Source organism: Emydura macquarii, unplaced genomic scaffold (genome assembly GCF_026122565.2).
Source record: "Emydura macquarii macquarii isolate MOO-44397 ecotype Brisbane River unplaced genomic scaffold, CSIRO-AGI_Emac_v2 contig_2768, whole genome shotgun sequence".
Lineage (NCBI taxonomy): Eukaryota > Metazoa > Chordata > Testudines > Chelidae > Emydura > Emydura macquarii.
This window is the reverse complement of record NW_027132905.1, coordinates 42,759,278-42,781,936: the sequence shown is the minus strand read 5'-3', so window position 1 is coordinate 42,781,936 and position 22,659 is coordinate 42,759,278. Positions and strand designations below refer to the sequence as shown.

Here is a 22,659-nt window from a genome sequence, read left to right as displayed (position 1 = left end):
AGCAGAGGAGCTGGCCCAGAGAGTCCTGTAAATTGTAGTAGCAGTAAACATACTTGACACTTAACTAAAGTGGGATCTGCAGCATTCTGGAGTTGATTTAGATCTTCTCTCCAAAACAAAAGCTTCCGTTTATATTTTCTAAAAACAGCACTGTTACCGGGGCTCCAACACTCACGAACAAGTTTACAAAACCAAAGGAATGCACGAATTGGGTGAAATTATATTTTATTTCATGAGACTTTAATTGTCAATCTCCTTTTGGTCCACTGCAGACTGGCTGCATTCCCGGAGCTGCTGTGAGCGGCTGTCGGGGATGACGCTCTGCTCGCCAAACCTGCAGTTCCTCAAGTGGCGCAGTGTGTTCCTCACATCCAGAGAACTGGACAATTGCATATGCGGCACGCTGCGCTTTAATAAGCTTCCCTGGCAATGCTGTGCAGAGCTAAGCTCTATCTAGCCCCAAGGTCTGAAACACCTTCGTGAGCAGTCCAAGGCGTGACTGCAGTCGGGATTGTCGAATCTGTTTCTGCATTATTCATCCTATAAAAGGCTCTGGAACATGGAAAGGGAGCTAAAAGGGGAGGGGTCACAAAAGCAGGTGCCATCATTGATTGAAGGAGGCAATGCCAAAGTTACAAGCTCAGAAATCTCAGCTACCATTCACCCACTCCACTAGAGATCTCTTCGTAAAGTTAGTCAAATTCTTGCCAAGTCAGGGTTTTTCCCCCATACAGAAGAGTAATGAATCACTCACCTTTAAGCAAACAAATACCCTTCCCTCCCCAGTATCTCTATATCTTAATGAGCAATCCTACAAAATCATTCCAGTGTCTCGGAGGAAAATATGCAGATCACAATTTCAAATGACTCTCACGTGTGAAATTCCTCCAGCATAGCCGTGGGTACGTCCCACAAAGGCCCAGAACAGTTTTAATAATCAATGATAATGGAAGCCACAGAAAATAATGGAGAGGAGAAAAGGACATTCTTTGGGTGGGACATTATTGATTGTTTAGAGCTTTGTTTAACTTTGAGGGGAATAGGAAGAGATTTTCTAGGCTCCATTGCCCCAATTACAAATAAACCAATGAATATTTATAAAACGTATGTTTTATAAACTTAATGTAACCATAAGAAACATGTATAGTTTTATTTAAGCCCAGTATAACCTTGGGTGTTGACTTGTTCTTCCAGTTCATTCACTCCCTATTCCTTTGATAATGAGTTGAATAATTTCCATCATCTCTGTGTCCTAAGAAGTCCCAGCCCCTTTTGATGTCATCACCTTCATCTACATAGGCCAGACAGCTCCCGGGTTATGTTCAGTTATAAAGGAAAAACTGAAAGCTAAGGACTAAAATTTGCCTGCTCAGGAAAAAGCTGAAGGCAGGCTACTGTCTACCGCAAATACTGCTCTACAAAGAGATAGCTACTACTAAGGTACAGTAATGAAGTCTTTGCCATTGAGTCTTAATTTTTAAACGTGTAAATATCCTATAATAATTGAAATATGTATAGCTATATATTACTATATACAGGACTGTATATGTTTTCAAGGTATATGTTTAAACATTGAATTCATATATGTGGCAGTCATGACAGTATGTAGGCATATGTTACTATAATTTTTTTTAATTTACAAAGAATATTATTTCTTTCGGGAACTGGCATCTTCTTCTCAACTTGGCACTTTTGATGACTGCTATTGCAAAGATTGACAGCTCTTCATCATTCTTATTAAACACACAGCTAGATCTCTGTCTTACAGTAACTGCTATGTTAATAACAAGACAAGGCTACCTGGGAACAATAAAAGAAAATGAAACAGGCAATAGATTCTATTTTATATAGGTTCTTATATACATTCATCACCATAGTTTCTGAATGCCTGTGTGTGTTTATATATGGAATGTTCCCTATATAGCTTTACACATACTTGTGTTTTTTCATTAGTTATTTAAAAACTAATTATATGAAATCATTAGCCATTTCTCTGAAAGCAAAGTAAGAATCTTTATAATTTGTTAGTGACTCAACCCTGAAATTCATTGTTCTGAACATTCATATCTGTGTTTCAGATTCATAGCTGCATATGCTGTTTTACACAGCATGTTTAACACAGGGACACCTGAGTGATCTCATCTCTACTGTGTATTATGTGTTTCTCTGTTCTGTTAAACTTAGGTTAGAACAACATTGACTGTATAACATGCATGAAAATTTTCTGACACGTGAGCAAATAATAGACTGCTACTTTATGGAAAGTAACCATCATGAGTAAGACTTTCTTAAACTACCTTTAAATGTTTACTGGAATAGTTCCCAGTTATTTCAATATGCTATGCAGTCAATCGTGCTTTTTGCACATTCTGAACAAAACATCATGTTTTAAAATACAGGGAAATAAAGGATTGAATCTGTGTAGGAGAAACAATAAGAGTGAGTGCAAGATCTCAGGAATGACTGTGTTACCAGAACAAGTAACAAAGCACAATGACAGTGCTAATACTGATTTATTTCTAGAATTTTGTCATGTGCATTATTTTTGTCTTGAAAAGCTTTCAGCTATAAACAGCAACATGTAATGATTAAGCCTCCTGCAATAGTGTCAATAGATAAAGGTTTGTAGCCACTAGCATTCTTGACAGTGCTGCAGTTGGATGCACTTGTATATCTGCAGAGATGACAGATACACTATACACACAGAATGAGGTATGTGTCAGTAGCAAATGCTGTTGTTAAAGGTGGAATCACAATTTTTGTGCTACTCCCTCCCACCCCCTTTTTTCAGATGTTCATACCTGTCTTTAATAAATTCCTTCTAGACTGAAACTTTCCATGCTTGCCCAAAGTCCAAAGATGAATTTGTTTAGGAAGTTTGAGCAAAGTCCTTTCAGTTGTTTCTGAGTTATGGAAACATGAAAAAATTAAACTTTCCGTTTCTGTACCAATTTAATGTTTTGCTTGTATATCTCAACAGCCAGAAATGCCAAACTTGGCTTGTATTGTAGACTTTGTGGAGATAGGAAAAGTAATCCAAGTTGGAAGAAATGAGACCTGGTATCTTTAAAGTTGGTTAATCATAGAACGTTCAGAGACACCTCTTAGATCAATTTCTCCTTGTTTTTTCCTGCTGCCCTAAAACTAAGGCAGTGAAGAAGGTGCGTGTTCTCTGAACTGCTTGGGGGATGCTCTTGTTCCTACTGAAATCAACAGAAGTATTTTGGGGCATCAGGAACCACTTCTGACTTCTTGAGTTAAGGTCAATTTACTTAAGACCACCTTGCTTGAAGCCTTCTGAGGAAAGGACACCACAACAAAGGACATGTCTCTAAATTTATTTTGTAATGCTTTGGTTGCTTTAAAGCAACCTAGCAGAATTGGTCAACATTAAAATGCTTCCAACAGTCCTTTTTTAAGAAAAATAAAGTCCTCATTTTTTGTGTGTTTAGCATGTCAGCATCAAATTGCTGTAATGTTTGTATTTATAATCTCTGTTAAATAAGGTGACACCTGTAGTATCACCTCCAGCAACCCCTTATCTAACAGCATAATAGATGCTGATTCATGGAGGGGATGGTATAACATTGGGAATGCTGGCTTCTACGGAAGGTGATGCTGGTGTTGATTCAGCGGATGGCACTCATTCCAGCAGGTTGCTATTAGGACAGTGCCTCAACTTGGTGTTAGAAGTGCTAGGGGGTGTGATGAGGCTTGCCCCCCTCCCACTACCTTCAAGGCAAGGGAAAGCACCCAACTAATCATCTCTGCACCTAAGGGGTGAGTAGCTGATTGATTGTCTCCTGGCCAGAGGAGGCGGAGCTAAGCTGGACAGGTAGACTGAGGGGACTCAGTTTGTAGACTGCAGAGGAGACAGGTCTCTGAGGGCTAGAAGCCCAGGACAACGGCAGAACATGTAGGCTATAATAAGGGAGCTTACTGAAGCCTGAGGAGCCGGAAGGGATATTAATTTGAAGACTTCTCAGAAGGGATTAGACTTTTCCGTGACTGGAGGGTTAAACCACAGACTACCCCCAAGGGGGAGTCAGGAGTGGTCACCGTGGCTGTAAAAATAGTCACCCAGAAGGGATGTAAGTAAAGTCCCCTGCAATGCCACATCTGGGCAGACTGGGGCACCCTAGAGGTGAAGACATGTTTCCACAAGGGGCTATCTCTTGGAGGACACATGCAAGCAGAGGTATTAATGATGTGCTCAGGAGGATGAAGACTGGAGTCCACCAATGGGTTTTTAAAGACTCCAAAGCCTTTTTGTCATGAGGAGGCTGTTAGCCTTAGTGTCTGAGTCAAATTCCAGTTTTGCATAATTGCATTTTAATGATGGAAATTCCCTCTGCGGTGTTGTACAAGGCGGTGCTTTTCTTCACTTCCTTTTCTAGACTGCTGGGTTCTGCTGGGTGTTATGAAAGAGCTGCCTTGCTCCAGAGCCTACCTTGTCCATTTCTTTCTATTGCCACGCCCTGAAGGGGCCCCTTGTTTGTTTCTGTGTTTCTTGATGGGCATGGGGTTTCTTTGAGGAGGGGGTTTAAAACATATTTGGCAGACAAAGGGTTAGAAGCCATTGGCAGGCTTGTAGGCTTGATATGGGGCTGCAGATCACAAGTTCAAATCCAGCCTTTGGCAGTAGGGATCAAAACTTGCTTCTGTTTTATGGTGATTTGGTGGCTTGCGTGGAGTAAGTTCCCAATGAGTGATTCAAAGCCACGGCCGGCCCTGACTGGACCCTGTGTTGGCAATCTCAGCAGCAAAACCTGGGATGGAATGAGTCCAGGAGACTGAACAAACCTCTTCCCACTGGGTGTGATGCCTTCAGGTCTGGGATGGAACCATGCTGTCCCTGGGCTGTGTATAAACAGAGCATGTTGTTCTCCAGGGCCATTCACCAGCACTAAATTCACTTTAAAATATTATTTAATAAAGAAACAGTGGGGGGCGGGGGAGAGAGTGGGGAAGAGTTCCCATGGGATGCCACCCAGTCCTTTGCTATCACATCCAAAGTCTCTAGCTGGGGCAAGCCTCTTCCCACTGCTAATTCTTCAAGGGACCAGCTCCACCCCAATTGCAAAATAATACAAAACACTAAAAATTTACACCGAAAAAGATCAAGGTCATGTGTGACCTTAAACCACCCAGCTCTTCAATGTTTGTATCAGATATTATTCATTTATTTATATAGCTCCATAGCTGTGCATGGCACTTCAGGATTAACTGCTGACCCTTTAACGTGTATAAGGACAATGGGAATTCTCCCCACCCACCCTTTAGTATTAACATTGCTTTATGTGTATCGGAAGCATGAGTTTTACTGAGAAAGAGGGAAAGTTCTTGTTTGGTTCTGTCTGCAGCACTATATGTATTTGCACACACCCATCCTGAGAGCTTTGTAACAGTTCCCACTGTCCTCGTAGGAATGTCAATATCAAGCTGAGACCATCTGGGTTTTTATTCATCTGCATGGCAGTACCAAGAACACCTGATCTCTCAGTTAGGTAGCTCCCAGTGTCTAAGTTCTGGGAACAAAGAGAAGTTTGGGGGTGTTGCTTGTGTGCGCGCTGAATCCTTTCACCTTGGTGGCGGTGCTGAAACCCATTCTCTGTGGGATATTGAGAGACAGGGAACTAGCCTGAACCTGTTCTTTCTTACGGGCTGATAAGAGCTTTCTGTTTTCTTTTTGAATTGAAACAGACTTAGAGGATGGAGCAAGAGTGGGTGAGTGAGGAGAAGGGGGACGAAGGCCTCATTGAGTGCTACAGCTCCTTCAAGGACATGTTTGAGTTCTTCTGCAAGAACACCACCATCCACGGAACCATCCGCCTCGTGTGCTCGAGCAGCAACAAGATGAAGACAGCTTTCTGGACCCTACTCTTCCTTGCCAGCTTTGGGATGCTGTATTGGCAGTTTGCTCTCCTGTTCAGCCAATACTGGACCTATCCAGTCATCATGACCATGTCAGTGCACTCAGAGCCCAAGATGTTTCCGGCCATTACTCTCTGCAATTTGGACCCATACAGGTAGAGCAGTGTTTTGGGAGGACTGCCAATGTTTTCTTACAGTTGTGGGGCAGATTTGGGGTTGGACCTTGATTGAGTTAGGATGAAACAACTTTATCAGTGCAGATTTGGAGTGGGGATTGGACCCCAGGATTGAACTGGGGTGCAACTACTTTATTTTCTGTGTGGATTTGAAGTCAGACTTTTGTTTGGCATGAAGGATGGTGCGTAGCAACTTACTTACTTACTTACTTTCAGTCCTGATTCAGGATTAGAGGAGCTGGTTCTTGTTGCTGCTTTGACCTCTCTAGCTGATTTTCTGTATTGATTAAAGTACTTTTGCCCTGAAATATGTAGCTACTATAAAGTACTTCCTATCTAATCAACAGATCACTGCCGCTGGACACTAAGTGATATCTAATTGCTAGCTAAAACCTGCCCCAGCAAGACCACTTATGTATTTGAGTAACTCTGTGTAGGGAGAGTCTCACTGACATCTCTGAGACTCTTCACATACATGCATTTGCAGGACTGGAGTCCAGCTTTTCAGGGACAAATATTCATTCAATTAAATTCAAATTATGTAGTGTGCAATTACCTAATTTGCCTGCAGCAGTTATCTAACTTGCTTGCAGAAATGCCTGTTTGTGCAGCCAAGATCAGGACAGTTGCAAATCTCAGCATTCAATTTGAGGTCCAAGATTTGGAAATTCAGCAACTGATAGAAACATCATACTGTTTTTGACACCGTTCAAGGCAACTGCACCTGTATTTCTCTCTTTGTGATCCACCAAGAGTACCCCACTCTAAGCACCTAGATCCTCAGCCGTCACCTCTCTTCTGCATAGACCTGTGACTCTTTCCATCCTGACCAGGGTTTTTCCAGGTGACACAGTTCCCTGCTTATGCTGTGATTTTCCCAGCAAGCCAGGCTGCCTAAACAAGTTAGTGTCCAAGCATTGCTTTCTCTTCGAAGGCTATGAACAGCTGTAATTGCCAGCAGTTACAAGTCACTGCCCAGCTCTTTATAAGCAAGCACATTTATTCTTAAGGTGAAAGCATTACATAGAAAACATATTAAAAACAATAAAAGAACATATGCTAATAAGCTCAACAGAGGTAACCCCAACTCCAGGCTTGGGCTCTGGTAAGTGTCGGACCTTCAAAACCCACAACTTGGTTTTCTCCATAGTTACAAGTTCCTAACTGTCTCAGATTCAGAACCAGAACAACCCTGAATAGTTCAGTCTTTCGTTTTTACAGCCTGGGCCTTCGATCTTGGCCTTATGTAACAGGCGATCAGCTGACAAAGGCCCACTCAGCAGAGCATGATTTCAAAAGGCTCTGTTTTGCATAGCCGGAGGTGGGGAATTTTGCATTCACCTCCTCCTGGATATTTCCCTAGAAATCCTCTTCACATGTATTGTCTCTTCTTGTGTGGTGCATTGTTCAGTATAGTCCTTTGATCACCCAGGTTTTACATCCCCTCTCTCTCCTAGAGAAGCTATATACAATCCCGGCCCACAATGATGCATAAACTTTGCACTAAGATACTTAATATAGTAAGGATTTTTAAAGATAGTGCAGGAAATTGCCATATCTGTCATAATTTCTTTGAAAATTTTGGATACATTCTATTTACCACCATGACTGGCTTTTCCAACAGAGACGCCAAGGACTGAACTGATCTGGGGATTTAACTTTCACCAACGTTAAAGGAAATCACTTGTATGTGTATGTGTGCGAGCGCACGAGCGTGTGTGTGCGCATACACAAATAGACAGTTATACACTCATTATTTCTGTCCCCTGTAGGTTTGACCAAGTCAGTGAGAAACTGGCCCAGTTGGACCAAATGGCAGAGGAAGCAATAGCTAATTTATATGGCTACAAAACTTCAGTCTCTTCCTTGCGTTATAAAAAGGGCATCAGTGTGAAGGACTGGCCAAAAAGTGGGTCTGGCAATCTGAACAACTCCAGCTTCCAACTGAACCGCCACATTTCACTGGTGATGCTGAGGGAACCTGATACTGGGTCCAAGAGGAAACATTTCAAAGTAGGCTTTAAATTGGTACGTGTCACAAAGCTACCGTGGCTTGTTAGTTAATCCCTCCAGCCCATATGACAATGTCTTGCCATAAAGATTAAATGGAGAATAGGTGCGTTTAAACAATAGCATCCAATGAAGGCTCTGAGGATCTCTGGGGGACATGGAATTCAAAACCAATGAGGAAGTGACGCTGACAAGGCGTGAGAGAAATTAATCATTTTATTTTGACTCATTTATTATCATTGTGCTATAATATCTTGAAGTCCTTAGTCAGAATGACATTCATTGCCAACAGTGGGTGTTCACTGAATAAGAAGTGAGAGCAATTCAGGATTTGGCCCATAGTTCCTTAGTTGTAAGAATGCCTTCATCGACTTTACCCTTTCTTCTGCCAAGGTAATTAAAAACGATGCTTCTCTTCTTTCTCCTGTCCAAGGAGTGACTCCAGTGAGAGTCCCGGGGACACGTCTGGCATTTCTTATGCGGCTGAGCTGCATTCTCACCCACCACACATTGGACTGCCCCCACAGCTCAACTACTGCCAGGACAGAAATTCCTCTCACACCTCAACTCCATTGCTTTTAGTGACACAGTCTTGCCGCTTAAGATGTCCTATAGCCAGAGCCCTTGGGCGACTTCTGTATGTGGCCTTTGATTTCCTCTCTCCTTTTCTTTTCTCCACAGTGCAATGCTACAGGTGGCAGTTGTTTCTACAAGGCCTACTCCTCTGGAGTAGACACCATTCAAGAGTGGTACAGGTTTCACTATATGAATATAATGTCCCAGCTACCCGTTATAAACAACGTTTCTTCTCATGAAGAGCAGATAGAAAACTTGGTCTTCTCTTGCCGGTACGATGGGGAGCCCTGCCGAGACAGGTAAAGCCCTGCCAAGTGGGTAACTGTGGGTTAGTAAAGTATAAACAGATCCATTCTCATCCACCCTGGAATTATGCCAGAGTTCACAAGGAGAAAGCTGAGTTGAGAAAGTTCAGCGCCTCTCTTGATGGGGAACCAGACGCAACACCCTTGCTAGAGGTCAAACTAAAGTGGACGGTCTCCTCTCTTATCCCCTCACCAACCCTCCCCTCCTCCACAAGAAGCAGTCTCTGCTTGTTCTCTTTGAAGTTGGTCTAATGCCTGGCTGACACTTCTGCCTGGCATACTTGCACGCTTTGCAGTGACCTGCAGGAATCAGCTGCTCTGATGCACCTATGATCAGCCAGCTCCTATCATGAGTAAGAACCGCACGAAGGAGGGAGGATAGGGAGGCTGATTTGCCCAGAGAAGTTTCACCTAATTATAATAAAGGGTGTAACCTTTTCTCAGTGCAAGGAAGAGGATAAAAGTTGGTCTAATGGTTAGAGCAGTGGAGGTCTCATGGTTTAGTCTAATAGCTAGAGGAAAATGTTGGGAGCCAGCTTCTGGGTTTTATTCCCAACTCATCCACCACCTTTCTATGCAACCTTTGGGCAAATCACTTAACTTCTCTCTACCTCCATTCATCTGTGTTACAATGGGGATATCAATCCACAGCTGCTGCGCAGTGGGGTTGTATAGCATGCTTTGAGATTCTTGGCTAAAAGACTCTTGCAAGCAGTGGGAGTTGCCTCTTTGCTCCTAATAATGCATGCTTTGGGACAGATCGTCAGCTAGAGCAAAGTGTTATGGTCTGACTTCCATGCCGCTAGGACAGTTTATACCAGCGGAGGATCTCACCCTCTGGATATATCCCGGGGTTGGCTTGATTGATAATTCATAACAACAAAAATATAAACCTCCGCTTATATTTCTCCCATGCTTGGCTGATCCTCCGTCCCATTTCATAGTTTCTTGTGCCCCTGGGAAAGGCTCCGAACCCCCTTGAACAACCCAGCAGGAGCTAGTGGCATTCCACTGTGCCTTCATGCATGACTAAGGCATTTGATAATGGGATGCCTCATCAGAAGAGCCCCGTGCAAGGGCCTCAAATCAGCCACCCTGTAGCAAGAGCTGCCGAAGTGTAGCATATTGTTGTTGCTGTTATTAAATATTCAAAATTCATCTTTTTGATCAGGAACTGCTTTGTGTGCCTGCTTGGAGGAATCTGATTTATTGATACACCCCCTCCCTCACCCTTTTGAATAGGACAGTTCTCGGATGAATAGTTATTTTGTGTTTCAGTAGCAGAACAGGCTAATGGAGCAAGGGGCACAAGCTAAAGGATCATATTTGGTGGAGTAAGCAGCAGTCATGGATTCCCCCTTTTTTTTAGTGTTAAGGGGATCGTCCACCACTGTCCTTTTTTGGTGTCTGGCTTTGCGGTAGTTTCTCATGACCTGTAGAAAAACAAACTTAGACACAAGAATTTAAATGCTCTTCTACAGTGCAGCTGAGAGACAACAGGCCTGACATCAAAACAAAAGCATAGAAGTTCAAAACAGCAGCAAATGCCTGCGGCTTTGCAGTGTTTCATTAGAGACAAGTTTGCCTCCTGCCTTCAAAGGCTGCTGGGAGTCAGAGAAGATCTAGTTTCTGCTGGAGGGAGGAAAATATCACATGTTCCAAAAGCTGGCACCACACAGCTCAAAGCATGACCACCCCGAGATCGAGATATAACTGGGGAGGCAAGAGAACAACATAAAAAGCTCTGCTTCAGCAGAGCAGAAAGAGTGGGGCTGCATTTCGTTCAGCCAGCCTGGTCCAGTGACAAGGGTAAAAGCCAGGTGAAATCAGCAATTGTGTCTCACGCTGTGCCCTTGTGCCTGAGAAAACCAGCCCACTGGGGCTGAAACAAAAAGGGAACTGAAGGCAAGTGGGTGCTCAGGCATTAGTCTGAGTTGGACCGTCCGGGTCAGTATTTCCATGAACTGCAGCAATTCATTTTTTGATGGAGATGGGCCAGAGCGTCTCTGAATGATGCCCGTGAGTTCTGGAGTGTGTGTGAAAATGACCGACACGTGAGGAGCTCTGAGTGGAGCTATAATACCCAAGGGGCTGAATTCTTATGGGAACAGCCTGTGCCATGTGGAGAGTAGTGCATGGCAAGTGTACTGCCACCCATGGGGACTAGCCAGTGCATCTTTGCAAGAGCAATGTGCTTCCATAGTCAATGCTGGCTCACCGGGGGCTCCGGATGGCAGTGTGTGCACTGTAGTGTGGCCCCCAAAGCGTCGCCCGGGTGGGCACAAGGAGCATCCAGTTGCATTAGCTCAGTCCCTTCCTTTTCACAGTCCTGTACCCTGCAGCAGGAGGCCTGTGCAACTTTGCCATTGCATCCCATTAATTCTGACCTGCTCTGAACGCCTACTATATTCATTCGAAGCTCTGCTCCAGCCCAGCCCAGGTGGCGGTGACCAGACTGGGTGGTGGTTTTTACCATTGGACTCATTTCAAAACGACTCAGCTTATTTCCCTTGTGGGCATAGTTCAGATTTGACCCCCTGGGTCTGCAGGGGTGAAAGCCACAGTCAAAGCCACCCACAATGCCACCCCGCCTCCTTTGGCACTTGAACCAAGAGGCTGCACCACAATCCAAGAACTGTTCGACAAAACGAATGCAAACCTGCCCTGCCCGTGCCCGGTAAATTACTTAAGTGCACTGCCCATGAGTTCTCCAGCATTGCCCCCTGTGGGAATGTGCAGACCGCTGGAGTGGTAAATCCCAGAGCATGGAAAGCACCAACTCTCAAGCTGGAGGGAAGGAAACCGATTCATTGGCAGTGAACTGAAACCAAGCGCTCGAAATAAAAGAGCCCCAGGACCTTTATGGACCTTGTGGTGAGGTAATTCCTTTAGGGCAGTTCCTAGTTGTGAACAAAGGTCTCTGTGGCGCTGCCTGTTGTCTAGTAATGATACTTGGAGAGCCTTGGATGAACAGCTCTATATATAAAACACAAAGTGCTTTCCAAAGATGGGAAGAAGGGATTATTGTCCCTGGTTTACAGAGGGGGAAACTGAGCACAGAGAGGTGAAATGACTTGTTCAAGGTCTCCCAGCAAGGCGGTCATGAAAAGAACCCCGGTCTCCTGAATCTCCGTTCTGTGGTGTTACCAGCAGGCGGCACGGCCTCTCTGAGGTATAGGCATCTGAATTACGAACAGACAGCTAACTGTGAATGATCGAATCTAACTAAGAGTCTCCAGTGGCCATGGGGCTCTAGGGATCATTGCCACCATGTCAAAGACACTGATTGCTGCTCTGTTGGTTTTGCCCTGGAAAGTACTGCCCTCCAGAAAATGGCACTTCTGCCACGCCACTCTTGGGTAAGAGTAGCTACACATACCTGGCCACCTACTGTAACTGAATGAGATCAAATCAAGGAGGATATTGACTATTGGAAAACCACCCACTAGCTCCACATTGACAAAAGGATTCCTCAGCCGATGGCCTTCCACCCTTCTGGGCTGGGAATCTGTGAGTTTGAACCCTTCTGTTCATCCCCGTCTTTCATGGGCCACAGGAGAACAGGTTTGCCAGCATTGCCCTCAACATGTTCACCAGATTTGGGGTCTGGAAGGAATTTTCCCTCAGGGCAGATTGGCAGGGACCTTGGGTTTGTTTGTCTTTTGTTGGTTTTCTTTTCTTTCTTTTCCCCCCTCCCGCTTGGTCTGCAGTATGGGGCGTGAACTGCTGGGATCAACTGGACATATTTCCCCTAAGCAATTCCCTGCTAGGGCATGAATTAAGGTGCCTTCGTTGCTCTTGTTCTTTGCCCAGTGGCACACAGTTTAGTTAGACCAAGACATTTCCGTCCTCAGGAGACTAAAGTCTTTTGCCTCAGTACAGAGCTCTCAGACTGAAATTTAATGGCCTGTGATATACAAGAGGTCAGACTGCATGATAAAATAGTCACTTCTGGCCATAGACTCTGAGACACTGAAGATGCTATGCGGCGTTATCACCATGCCATTTGCAGCTGATTGTGGTCTGTATAATTCAGTGTTATCTGCTTGGCTGAGTAAATTGTGTTACTGCACTAGCTGTTCCCTTTGCATAGCCAAGGCTGTAGATGCCAGCACGTGCTTGGGTTCATTGGTACCCTAACCCCAAAACATATTAAACACGCAAACAAAAACCAGCAAGGATATGTTTGCTTAAGTGCTGTTAGAGAAAGTCTTGTGTACCCAAAATATCACTGGACGTCCGAGGCTAAATTCAGCCTGGGAGTTAATCAATTGACCTGAATTTGGTCCCAGGCAATGAGAAAGATGAAATTAACAATGACAACCCAACTCAAGTAGCTTTGTGAAAAGTATGTCTTATGAAGTGTGAGATCTGAGTCTGACTAGCATTGATGTTCAAACATTGTATGGGATGTCACTACTTGATGCACTACTATAGCACAAGGGAAACCAAAGAGGGAGATTAGAGAAGCCAAATATTTTCTTTAAGTTTGAGCTAAAAATGCCTAGCTTGCACCATATGCTTTGGAGACAGTGAGCCTAGTGGTAACAGCAGGAAAAAGGAAGTCAGGACTTCTGGTTCTATGCCTGCCTTTGCCACTCACTCGCTACATGACCTTGGATAAGTCAATTTATCAATCCATGCCTGTCTATATAATGGAGATAATTCTTTCCCAGCTTTGTGAAGGCTCGGAGATTCTCAGATGGCAAGCATTATATAAGTACAAGTACATTTGATTGAGTATTATTATTGTTATTATTATTTTATCATAAACAACACTGAGCTGATTAAACATAAGATGGGGATTGAGGTGTCCCTGTTACTCACGAACATTCATATCTATCTGTTGGCTAACTGCTAATTAGTTTATAGTTTGGGTTTTTTGTTGTATGAAAGTAACACCGGAAGAGTATATTAGGAGACTGTAGCTCTTCTTAGATTGTAAACTCTTTGGGGCAGGGACTGCCTTTTCATTACATGTTTGTGCAGCGCCTAGCACAATGGGATCTCAGTCACTGTTGAGGTTTCTAGGTGCTGCCACATTACGATAATAGCAGGGGGAGGAGGGGTTTCAACCATAATTAATAATATTTGAACTCTTTTGCTTCCAGCGACTACATTCACTTTCACCACCCGGTCTATGGAACCTGCTACACTTTCAACAGCGAAGGGACCGACGTCTTCTGGAAAGCAACCAAACCTGGAATTTCCTATGGTACATTATTTGGCGTGGGCCAGGGGAAGAAGACAAAGCAAATACCACTCCACAGCAAAGGGAACACTCACCCTCTTTGCAAACACCGCTAACAGTGCTCGCTCCATAGTACAATACCTTCTAACACCTATGGGCACAGTGGGCTGCAAGAGATGGTGTCACTTCTTCCTATGACTTGCCCAGCTGAGTTGCAGTTTAAATAGATGCTTTCCTTTCCCTGTCTGTTTCCAGGACTCTCCCTGATCCTGAAAGCAGAGCAGAACGATCGCCTCCCTCTGCTGTCTACAGTGGCAGGCGTGCAAGTGATGATCCACAACCACAATCAGACGCCGTTCCTTGAGCATGAGTGGTTCGACATCAGACCGGGGATCGCGACCAACATAGGAATCAGACAGGTGGGCAGGCCGTGCTCCGTGGCGCCGTTTTCACCCTCCCCCCGCCCCCCTCCGTGTGTTTTCCTTTTCGGCTGGCGGTGTACAGTCACAAGGAGAAGGATGGCTTTGTGGTTGAACCACAGGACTCCTGGGTTCTATGCCTGACTCTTCCACGAATATTTGTAAGGTGCTTTGAGAGCATCAGATGGAAGTTGTGGGGGCAAAGTACCAGTAATATTATTGTAATAAAAACCTTCTTGAATCAGGATGTGCAGCCATTTTCTTCCCTGTGGCAGTTCAGCCTGGAGGAAGGGAGGGTCCCCCACTTGAGGACATCACAAATAAGAGCCATATCAGAAATGCACATCGCTGACCCAAAACGTGCTAGAGGGGATGGGGGATGGGCAGGGAAAGTGTTGTCATCACCACCTCAGCTGCGATGTCTGTCAGTGGAGTGGGACTGCCTCTGCCTTCCCTGCTGTGACTCGGACCAGGAGCGAGCTATCAACTGGCCCTGAGCCTGGTAACCCACGGCAAAATGGCAAACTTGTGAACTGTGGTGAGCCCATGATGTGCACTGACCCAGCAGAGAGAAGGAATCTCGGAGCGTGTAAGAGTCTAGCTCCCACCTTCACTTGAATGGCCATCTTGGCTCACCTACATCTCCGGTCTTATGTCCTCCTCCTCCCCTCTCATGCCCTCTGCTCCACCCAGTCCTCTCTCCTTGATGCTCCCTTTGTCTTCTGCCCTTTGACTCCACATCTGCGCTTGGAACAGCCCTCTGCTCTCCTCCTTCAAAAGTACTCATCCCCAGGATCTCTGGGCTACTGATCACCGATCCCTCCACACCAGTGGTCGTCAACACGTGGACTGCGCGCCAAATCCAGACTGCCAGACACTTTTGAATGGACCTTAGACCTTGAATGAACCTGAACCTATATTTCCTCTGGACCTTGACTATACCTTGACCAAGATTATCCCTGCCCCATGCCTTCCTTCACCTGAACACTTGCTTTGCTTTCTGTCTTGTGCGTGTCAGGTTTGAAGCTCACCAGGGCAGGCAACGTGTGTTATTCGGCCTTGTGCAAAGTGACAGCTGTGTGCGCAGCTCCATATTAACGCTCCATAATTGTCTGAGCCTCTTTTCTGTGTCCACAGGACGAGGTGCATCGCTTGGGTGGCAATTATGGAAAATGCACGGCTGACGGAGAAGATGTGGATGTTAAACTCCTGTATAACAGTTCCTACACGCTGCAGGTGCTGTCAGAGCTGATGGTTTGACTTGTCCTAGTGCCGTTCACACCCGAATGACTTTCAAAGTGCTTAACAAAGCAACGAGTTAGAGGCTGGCTGAGCAATAGCTAATACTGTGGCCACAACCCTTCCAGAAGTAGTGTGCGCACTGTGGGACATTACAACTTACTTTATTGAGTGGTGGATGTTGTACCCAGCACACTGGGGTTGTCATCTATCTACTTGTGGCACTGCACTGGAGGCAGGGTGCTGAGCTGGAGGGACTGCTGGTCTGTTCCGCTATGGCTATTCTTGTGCCCCCAAATCAGTTGTGTGTTGTTATGTTTGTTAAATCCCCCATCCTTTGGAAGTCTGAAATATTTATTAGGTGCCCAGCAAATCTCTCATTTAGAGCTTTCAAAGGCCCACCCAAGGAGTGAGTGTATTTCAAACCCTTTCGCCCCCTCCGGCCATGGTAATACCCAGTGTATTCTTGCAAGGCAAAAAGCTGCAGCTCTCCTCCAGCGGCCACACGCTGTGAGTGGGCAAAGTTTAGGACCCAAAGGACCTCAGACTTATCCAGCGTTCTGCTTTTTCAGGCTTGTTTGCACTCCTGCTTCCAGCACAAAATGGTTGAACGATGCGGCTGCGGATACTATTACTACCCACTGCCGCCTGGCGCCGAGTACTGTAACTACAACAAGCATCCTGGATGGGGTAATGGCTCAAGGCATGCAATCTCTGACCTGGCCTGCAAAGAACAGGTCTTGCTAGAATAGGTTTTCAATTAGAGGGCTTCTCAGATTGTCACTGTACTGCCACGTACTTAGATTGATGCTCCCTAGAGTCAGAGGGTGTTGGTAGCCCAATCAGCTCATTTACTGGCCTTTTGCCATAGGAAAATGTTGCTGCTTAAATTACAAATGGGGCTGGGAGGGAAGAATGTAGTTTTAGTCTGGGGCTTTACCTGCCATTTGTCTATCTTTCAAAAGGTTCTAGTGGCTGGTCTACTTCCCAAAGAGACTCAAGAGCTGTTTCCCGCCCCCTGTTCTTGTGTAGAATCCCTGCAGGCCCCCAGACCAGCTCCATGAACATACTGGGGGCAGGCTATTTAAGTATCTTGATACCATTAAGCATCACCTTCCCCAGAGATGAGCAGTGGAAAAATAAATAAATAAATAAATAAAAATTACATGCACTGCCAAAGCCAAATTTGCCACCCAGCTATTTTGCCAAACTAGTCCAAATAGTAAGGGTTGTATCTGACAGTTTCCATTCATAGAGGGAAAATCAATCAATCAATCAATCACTCTCTCTCTCTCTCTCTCTCTCTCAAATCTTTTTGGTTAATGCCTCTCCAAGTAACTTGGGCCATAGTTCTTCAAATTAAAGTCTTAGCCCTCATAGAGAGAGACCCTGGCACTCAGGCCGGCAATTAACCAAGCCATCTGCAGCCGTTCCTAAGGGGGGGCAGGACGGAGCAGAGTGTTCTCCTTCTGGCAGAGAGAGTGTTGCATGCCTGGGAGGACCAGACGATCACAGAGTTTGGGTAGCACATCTTCTGGACTAGCTGTCTGAGTCTGTTCCTTCTTATTTCCTCCTCCAGGTCACTGCTTCTACCAGCTGTACAACAGGCTGGCGGATCACCACCTCAGCTGTTTCACCAAGTGTCCCAAGCCTTGCTCGTGAGTCGCTGCTGCCAGGGGCATGGCCTGCCATACTCCTTGGAGAGGAATGATTCTAATAAGGGTGTAGCTAGCTCAGCTTTGAGACGTGTACGCCTTGGCTGGTCCTGTGTTTTCTGGGCTATCCCCAGAATCAGAGACGGTCACTCATGATCTGATTAAAGACCAAGCCTGCACCTTCTGGCAATTGTGGGCCCCCAGCTCTTACAGACTTCAGTTGGAGCTGAGAGCACTCAGCACTGGGCAGGATCAAGCTATAGTACAGTAAGATACAGGGGGCCCCTAGTATTTTGTTTGCTAAAGGTCCTGACAAAGACCCTAACAAGCCTGCATGAGAAATGCTGCTGATGCTGCAGGGAAATGAAATTCCCTGCATTAGGGTGTATGTAGCAAATACATACTCACATCCTGGGCAAGCCCCCAAAACTGCATGTGACAAAAGAGGTGAAGCTGCCCAGGCTGTGTTTGCGCTCATTCACATTTATATCACAGTGACTGTAATTTTCCTTGTGCCTTCCCAGGGAGTCGTGGTACAAGCTGTCTGCAGGGACTGCTAAATGGCCATCAACAACGTCTCAGGTAGAGTACAGAGCGAATACCGATACACAATGTTTGGAAGAGGTGCTATATTTACTAGGCCTATATAGGTTGTTGGAGTCAAGGGTATATGTAGGTCTGGGAGACCCATGCATCAGGACCTGGGAGATATTGAGAGATCTGGTGAAAAGGCAAGACAGAAAGTTGGGATTGAAATAAACCAAAATGGCCAATGTATTTGGATAGATTGGGATGGTCTTGTAGTTAAGGCACTCTACTGAGGCTCAAGAGGTCTGGATTCAATCCCAGTTCCACTACAGACTCCCTGTGGGATCTTGGACACGTCACTAAACTTCTCTGAGCCACAATTCCCTACAAAATGGGGTTAATAATAATTGTCTAACTCTCAGGAGTATTGTGATGGTTACAAATGTTACCGTTTGTGAGGTACTCAGATATCGTGGTGGTGGCCAGATGCCGTCTTCCTATTTCTCACGAGGTAATGTCAGCCGGCCATTGGAGACACATGTCCTGCTGATAAACATATGCGAAGCGGAGGCAAATGTAGGTACAAATGCCTTACACAGCAGTGGATTATCAGTGTGTTTTTGAAAGACTCAATTAGTTTAATGGTCACCCTGACCACACACATCTGAGATACTGTCAGGTGGCTATTTCCCTGTCCTTAGAAGAGGCAAGATCCATGATACTACTGTGTTGTTGGCTTTTTTTTAAAATGGTGATCCCATGCGTTCAAACATTCGACTAGATTTCTTTTGGGATCTAACAATACTCATTTAATACAATAAACAATGCTCATTGGGATCTAACAATACTCACTTATCAGAGGTGAAATCTACCTTATTTGAAGCATGACCCAGAAGGGAAGCACAATGGCTACGCCACAAGGCAAAAGGAATATGGAAAAATGACGGAACCTGAGGCATAAAAATGATAACGGTGGTTACCTGGTACCAGTCCCAAGCGGTAACATGCCAGTAATATAGAAATATTGTGTTTCAGGACTGGATCCGTCAGATTCTGAGTCGGCAGAAGGGATATAATTCTACCTACAACAGGTTAGTCCCCAAGAGAAAATATCGGGGCCTGACTTTCCACCCAGAGGTACCTGAACTAGGAACAGTTCCTGAACTATTGTCCTCATGGAATTGCAGAAGTCAAAGATGGAAAAAGACGTTTGAGGACATCCCATCCCCTCTACCTGCAATAATGCATCATTTATCCCCTTCACTGCCTTTTCTAGTGTTAAATGTCTCAGATGGTGAAGTTTCCTCCACTTCCCTTGAGACAGTCCCACCGCCTAACAGACGGCAAAGGAAACAACAATAGCAACTGCACAGGAGACCTTGTCTCCAGAACCTGTAGCCGGCAACCTGCCAGCCAGAACACTAGCAGGACAATCCCAGTGATATAAGGGTTCAATCTGACATCCCAGTTATGCAGACAAATGGTTTAGCAACAAAACATTGCCTTGGCAGGCTTTTTGAATGTGCTTCAAAGCCCATTGAAGTTAATTGGAAAGAGTCACACTGATCTGAATGAGGTTTGAAACTGGCTTTTTATCCTCCTTTTGTTTAGCCATTTAAATCTATTGCTACTGCTAGACATTGTCTTTGGTCCCATTTAAAGGCCTATTGGCTGGGTTTCTCTGTTCAAAAAAATCAAACTTGGAAGCAAAGCTTAGATGTAGTGGAATGCCATGCAGGAAACCAATCTCTGAATGCCCCCCTTCTCTATTGAAGGAGCGACATTGCCAAGGTGAATATCTTCTACCAGCAATTGAACTACCAGTCTGTGGATGAATCTCCTGTGTACACAGTAAGTTGTATTGGATCAGCTCATTGCTTTCATCTTCATTCCTGACTCTGCTATTGGCCAATATCTGAAGCTTCTGAGGGAAGATGCAAACGAATGGGGAGGATTTCCTTCCTGACACTAACATGGCCTCAGATTATGCCCTGAAGATGGGGTTAAATAAAAGCACACGACATTATCAAATACAGAGTGCCACACTCCCTTTGTCCCCGGCCAACATCTAGCCTGTGATTAATCTTTATAGGGAAAACCTTGTTTATTAAGCCTTTTGCCACCAGGGAATTGATATGACACAGAGCAGCTGTTGCCATGAAAAAAGTGACAAGCAGGATAGAAAGCATAGGGGACCCCAGTTCAAATTAACGAGCGCATTGAAGCACCACCGCCACATTTACCCCTGCCTACTAGCAGAAGGGAGCTCATAGCTAAGTGCCTCATGGTACTTTAAGCTGGTATCTTCTCAGACATGCCAATTTTCTATTCACATCCCACCTATTTTCCCCTGTACTCTTGCAAGGGATTGAGATTGTGAGAGTTTTAGGATTTACTGCAGCTCTGTGCAGGAGACCACAACTAACACTTAATGACCTTAACACACATCCTATGCTTGCACTCGGGCTGGGAGTGGAAAAATCTGTGCGCTGTGCCTGGATTTGCAGGATCCAGGCTGGAGAGTTTGCATTGAGGGTAGGCACAGGCACTGGCAATAGGTTTCATTGTCTGGGGGAGAGAACGCTGCAGAGCGTCGGGTGTCACAACTTCCCCAGTGTTTGGGCAAGTTTTGGAAAATGTTAGCATTGAAAGCAAAGTGTTGCTGTGAACCAAGGTGATCAGGAACGAGGTGTAGAGTCTTCAACCTCTAGCTCACTGGTCTGAAGCTGACCTGGGTTGGCAGAGACTGGAACCTCTTAGCATCTGCTGGTGCTATCCCATGTGAAATGGGTTAGTGTTCTCCATGCAGCTCCATGTCAGGGACCCCCCTTCCCTCTCACAAAGAAAAATGGCAGGGCAGTTGGGGAAGCCTGCATCTCTGCTGCCGGGGTTGTATTTGCTCTTTGGATTTCATTCCCTGGGACTATTGATTTGGTACCTGTGTTATCGGCATGAAATGCACTAAGTAACTAAACTTCTAATAAAAGCAAATTCAAATAATCTCGTTCTCTCTCTTCCCCCAAATCAAAGAAAACTCTACGGAGTCAAGACTTGGAGCTAGAGAATGCATGAAGCTCTGAGTTGTTCCACTCCTAGCTAATTCACCTGCTGGTGAAATGCAATAAGTTCATGTTTCCTGAACTGCACCATGTATAGTGTCAATATAACTATTCAATCCTTATATGTCCCATTCACAGGTGAATCTGCTCTTGTCCAACATGGGAAGTCAGTGGAGCCTGTGGTTTGGGTCCTCGGTGTTGTCCGTAGTTGAAATGTTTGAGTTGCTCTTGGATATAACGGTCTTGTCTCTCATATTCTGCTATCGGCGGGTCAAGGCAAAGAAGACGCTGAAGATGGCCCGACCCCCTGCCATATCCAGTGTAAGTTTGACCCTAGAGAATTATAGAGCCGTGCATGAGGGTCTTGATGCTGACGGGAATTCCACCCAGCCTAGCCAGAATGTTGGGACTGTAGCCAAAACCAAGAACGGCGACCTATCTTTCCACACAATTTGTAACAAGATCCAGACGGCAGAACCGTACCCAGATGTTGTGCTTAATAGATTCAGGCATCTCAGAGATCACTCTGTAAAGATAGACCTAAACAGCTAACACTGTGTGTGCAGAACAGAGAGACCTATGGGTGTATTCCGGTCTGCTACTTCCCTGGTGGCACTAAGTAACCTGACCTGTGCACTGCTCTCAGGAATCGTGCAATGCCTTGGTGTAATTCAGAAGTGTTTTTCTTGGGACTATGCTCTGAGTGTCCCTGGCAGTTGCCCAGTCTTCATAAAAGCCTATCATAACTTCTAGATTAAACTCTCCTGAGGAAACTAGATCTGACTGGACATCTCCTGGCTTCAGACAGGCCCATCAACATTTCATAACTGTACTTGAGTTAAAAGTTAACCTACCCGTAAATAAAATGTCTCTAGTCAACATTTACAAACATAAGTTCTATCGGTTAATACCACTTTGGGACAGCAAAGGATGTGATAACACGAGGCCGCTGTAATCCTAACCTGACTCCCAAGGCAGCCTTTCTCTTCCTAGTGCAGTGCTGTTTCATTGTGAGCATGGTACCCGGGAATCCACGGCAGGGCCACAATTGTGTTGAACCTAGTTTCTTTCACATGGAGTTCAGTTTTATGGGAGGGGTTTGAACAAATGAGGGAATGACATTTTTTCTCATGATATCAGGTGTCTGAGTTGCTGAGAACTTTAAAACGTGCTGCATTTTTGCTGCAGGATGTTTCTATTATAAAGAGATATTTATACAATCTTAATGTTAATATTTGACAGTAATTTATGTGTATATATAAAGGAATATAGAGACTTATTTTTCATGCTGATGTTTGGAAAAATATATTTTATTCAGCTCCAATTGTTAGTCTGTATTTCTGTTGAAAACGAGAATTAACAAGGAACTAATGAGTCTTGCACTGATGCGTTTTGTAACTTTTTAAATAAATAAAATGCTCTGGATTTAGACTGTGACCACCATGTGTCTTCAATCAATGTTTGATCTTCTCCTGCCTCTGAAGTGAAACTGAAAATGCCTTGTAAGTTTTCCTGGTTTCACTGAAGTTTCTGTAAATGCGTCTTTATCCTTCCCGGAAAGGTTAGGGCTTGATCCAGGGCACTTTGGACCATATTTGTAAACGTCTTTAGGCCCCTATCTGCTCTT

At 44.9% G+C, this 22,659-nt stretch overlaps 1 protein-coding gene across 1 annotated transcript; it reads left to right on the top strand.

Annotated features, from left to right (window-relative positions):
* Window positions 1-5,712: 5,712 nt before the first annotated feature.
* On the top strand, window positions 5,713-22,451 carry SCNN1D (sodium channel epithelial 1 subunit delta). The gene is made up of 12 exons (XM_067566785.1): window positions 5,713-6,029; window positions 7,823-8,078; window positions 8,742-8,935; window positions 14,053-14,156; window positions 14,388-14,551; window positions 15,689-15,787; window positions 16,363-16,480; window positions 17,370-17,448; window positions 17,970-18,027; window positions 19,009-19,064; window positions 19,749-19,824; window positions 21,171-22,451. The coding sequence occupies exons 1-12, from the start codon at window positions 5,713-5,715 to the stop codon at window positions 21,582-21,584; spliced, it is 1,935 nt and encodes a 644-aa protein (XP_067422886.1). The 3' UTR covers window positions 21,585-22,451.
* Window positions 22,452-22,659: the final 208 nt, after the last annotated feature.

Coding starts and splice junctions, on each gene's coding strand:
- SCNN1D (XM_067566785.1), top strand. CDS start 5,713: ATGGAGCAAGAGTGGGTGAGTGAGGAGAAGGGGGACGAAGGCCTCATT. Junction 14,157..14,387: donor CAAACCTGGAATTTCCTATG/GTACATTATTTG, acceptor GTCTGTTTCCAG/GACTCTCCCTGATCCTGAAA. Junction 15,788..16,362: donor ACAGTTCCTACACGCTGCAG/GTGCTGTCAGAG, acceptor CTGCTTTTTCAG/GCTTGTTTGCACTCCTGCTT.